General features: G+C 35.4%; 1 protein-coding gene across 1 annotated transcript; it reads left to right on the top strand.

Moving 5' to 3' along the window:
- Positions 1–293: 293 nt before the first annotated feature.
- On the top strand, positions 294–2,305 carry LOC131042053 (UDP-glycosyltransferase 74E1-like). The gene is made up of 3 exons (XM_057975345.2): positions 294–789; positions 934–1,011; positions 1,362–2,305. Exons 1-3 carry the CDS (start codon positions 294–296, stop codon positions 2,303–2,305), a joined length of 1,518 nt encoding a protein of 505 aa, XP_057831328.2.
- Positions 2,306–2,509: the final 204 nt, after the last annotated feature.

Raw genomic sequence — 2,509 nt, 5'->3', positions numbered from 1 at the left:
AAAAAAAATTCAAACTCTCACAGAAGGTAAGCTTATCAGGTGGGTACGTTGTGAAATCCACCATAGACGACCAGTAGTTGGTTGTGTCTATCCATATGCACGTGAATGGCAGGTTTGAAACTTTTACGTCCATTCGGAAACCCTAAACATAACAGTTTAGTTCTATTTATAGCTCAAGCCTTGCCTGTATCCTTAGGAGCACAAAGTTCTTAAGATCTCCATCAAAACTTAAATCTGAAAGTTTTGTTCTCTAGGCTTTATCTTAAAGAAGTAGCTTAAGGGTTTTCAGTGAAATGGAGAGCTTAGGAAAGTTAGAGAAGAGCAACAAGAGGCCTCATGTAGTGGTGTTTCCTTATCCAGCGCAGGGCCATATCAATCCATTAATGGAGTTCGCCAATAGGCTTCTCTCCCACAATCTCATGGTCACATTTGTCGCCACGGAGAAAGTTAAAGAGCGCATTGCACAAGCTCAGGATGGTGATTCTTGTGCCAACTCGGCTTTGGAGAATATTAGGATTGAAACAATTTCAGACGGGCTTACTCCTGATCTCGACAGGGAGAAAAATTCAGCTATGAAAGCTGATTTGCTGAAAAAGTTTGGAAGTGTTTCATTTGAACATCTAATAGAGAGGTTCAATGCTCAAGGCAAGAGAGTCTCTTGTATAGTCTACGACTCTTTTCTAGATTGGGTTCCACAAATAGCAAAGAAATTTGCTATTCCTCTGGCATTTTTTTGGACGCAATCGTGTGCAGTTTACTCCATCTATTATCATTACCACAAAAGAACTGGTATGTTAATATAACTTGATCATTTCTGTTCAAATAAGATATACTTTCACAAAAGATCTAGCATTTCTGTTCTTGACAAAATAATAGTTATTGTTCTAATGGTTGTTGTCTACTTTGTTTTTTTTTGTTGCTTTGTAAACGCAGGACTGCTTTACAGTCAACAGCTGATTATTGTTTCTACCATAATATTTTCTGCTTCTTCAACAGGAGGACTGCGTTACCGTCTAACAGCTTATTATTGCTTTTAAAACCTGTTTATATAGACTCTCAGCTTATTATTGCTTTTACAACCTGTTTATATAGAGCATCAAAATTATGGATATATTCAAATATATAAGAATTTTTTTCTGTTATATTACGTTTTAAAATGTATATAAACACACTTTTTTAAGATCCCATTTTGGGAGAGTGCTTAGAAAATATGTCTCATATTGATAACTTCACAAGGTGCGAGGCGTTTACATAGGGCGTTTTTATTATGGATAGATTTAAATATTGAAGCTAATGTTTTTCTCTCTTTATTTTTTTTTAACTATGTTTTTGCTAATTATTTATATTTTTTTCATGTTTAGTGAAAGAGGAGGATGATCTGGAGAATGAAATGTATGTGAAAGGAATATTTGGACTTCCACAACTATGTTCATCAGATCTACCATCATTTATACAATCTTCAAATCCTTATCCGTCTGCAACAAAATTGGTGCTTGATCAATTTGATATTGTTTCCCAAGCCAAATGGATATTGGGAAACTCTTTCAAAGAACTAGAAGAAACGGAAATAAAATCTATCGACTCACTTGTTCAACCTAGAACAGTGGGTCCCCTAATTCCACCATCTTATTTAGAGGGAAGCAATCCCAAAGACACAAATGTTCGTGTACACCTATGGAGAGCAACAAATTGCATGAATTGGCTCAAGATGAAGGGGGAGTCAACTGTCATATATGTTTCCTTTGGTAGCTTTCTTGTACTTTCCAAAGAGCAAATCCATGAAATAGCATTTGGACTAAATGATAGTGGTTATTCTTTCTTGTGGGTGATACGTCCAAGTGATGATAAAGAAGCAAATAACATTACACAAGATTTGCCAGAGGGTTTTTTAGAGGAAACTAATGGGAAAGGGTTAGTGGTTCCCTGGTGTCCACAGATGATGGTGCTTTCGCATTCCTCTATAGCCTTGTTTATGACCCATTGTGGATGGAATTCCACCCTAGAGAGCCTCAGTTTAGGGGTTCCTATGCTAGCATTTCCTGAATGGAGTGATCAACCAACTAATGCAAAGTACATAGAAGACCATTGGAAGATAGGTAGAAGATTGAGTAGGAGAGATGATGGTTTGGTTGGGAGGGAAGAACTGAATAAATTAATCAAGGAAGTTATGGAAACTAATCAAGGAGCTGAATTGAGAAAAAATGCTCTGTGGTGGAAAACATTAGCTATGAAATCATTTGGGAAGAGTGGATCTTCAAATAAAAACATCGAGTCTTTTGTTGAGGAGGTCATAAATAGTGCATGATTGATTTCATTGGCCACCATTTGAATAGGTACACAAATTTAGTTTGAATGTATTAGCAAGTGTTTAATTATGCCTTGTATTAATGAAAACTATTTAGAGTTTTTGACAAGATCCATAATCCTAACTATTTTCTAAATTAATTACTTTTATGTTAAAAAAAGTATCAAATATATATATCTTGTATGTCATTTTTTTAATTTAGTT

The sequence above is a fragment of the Cryptomeria japonica genome, chromosome 5 (assembly GCF_030272615.1).
Source record: "Cryptomeria japonica chromosome 5, Sugi_1.0, whole genome shotgun sequence".
In the NCBI taxonomy this organism is placed as follows: Eukaryota; Viridiplantae; Streptophyta; class Pinopsida; order Cupressales; family Cupressaceae; genus Cryptomeria; species Cryptomeria japonica.
Note: the sequence above shows the minus strand (reverse complement) of the source record. Positions and strands in the feature narration are given on the sequence as shown.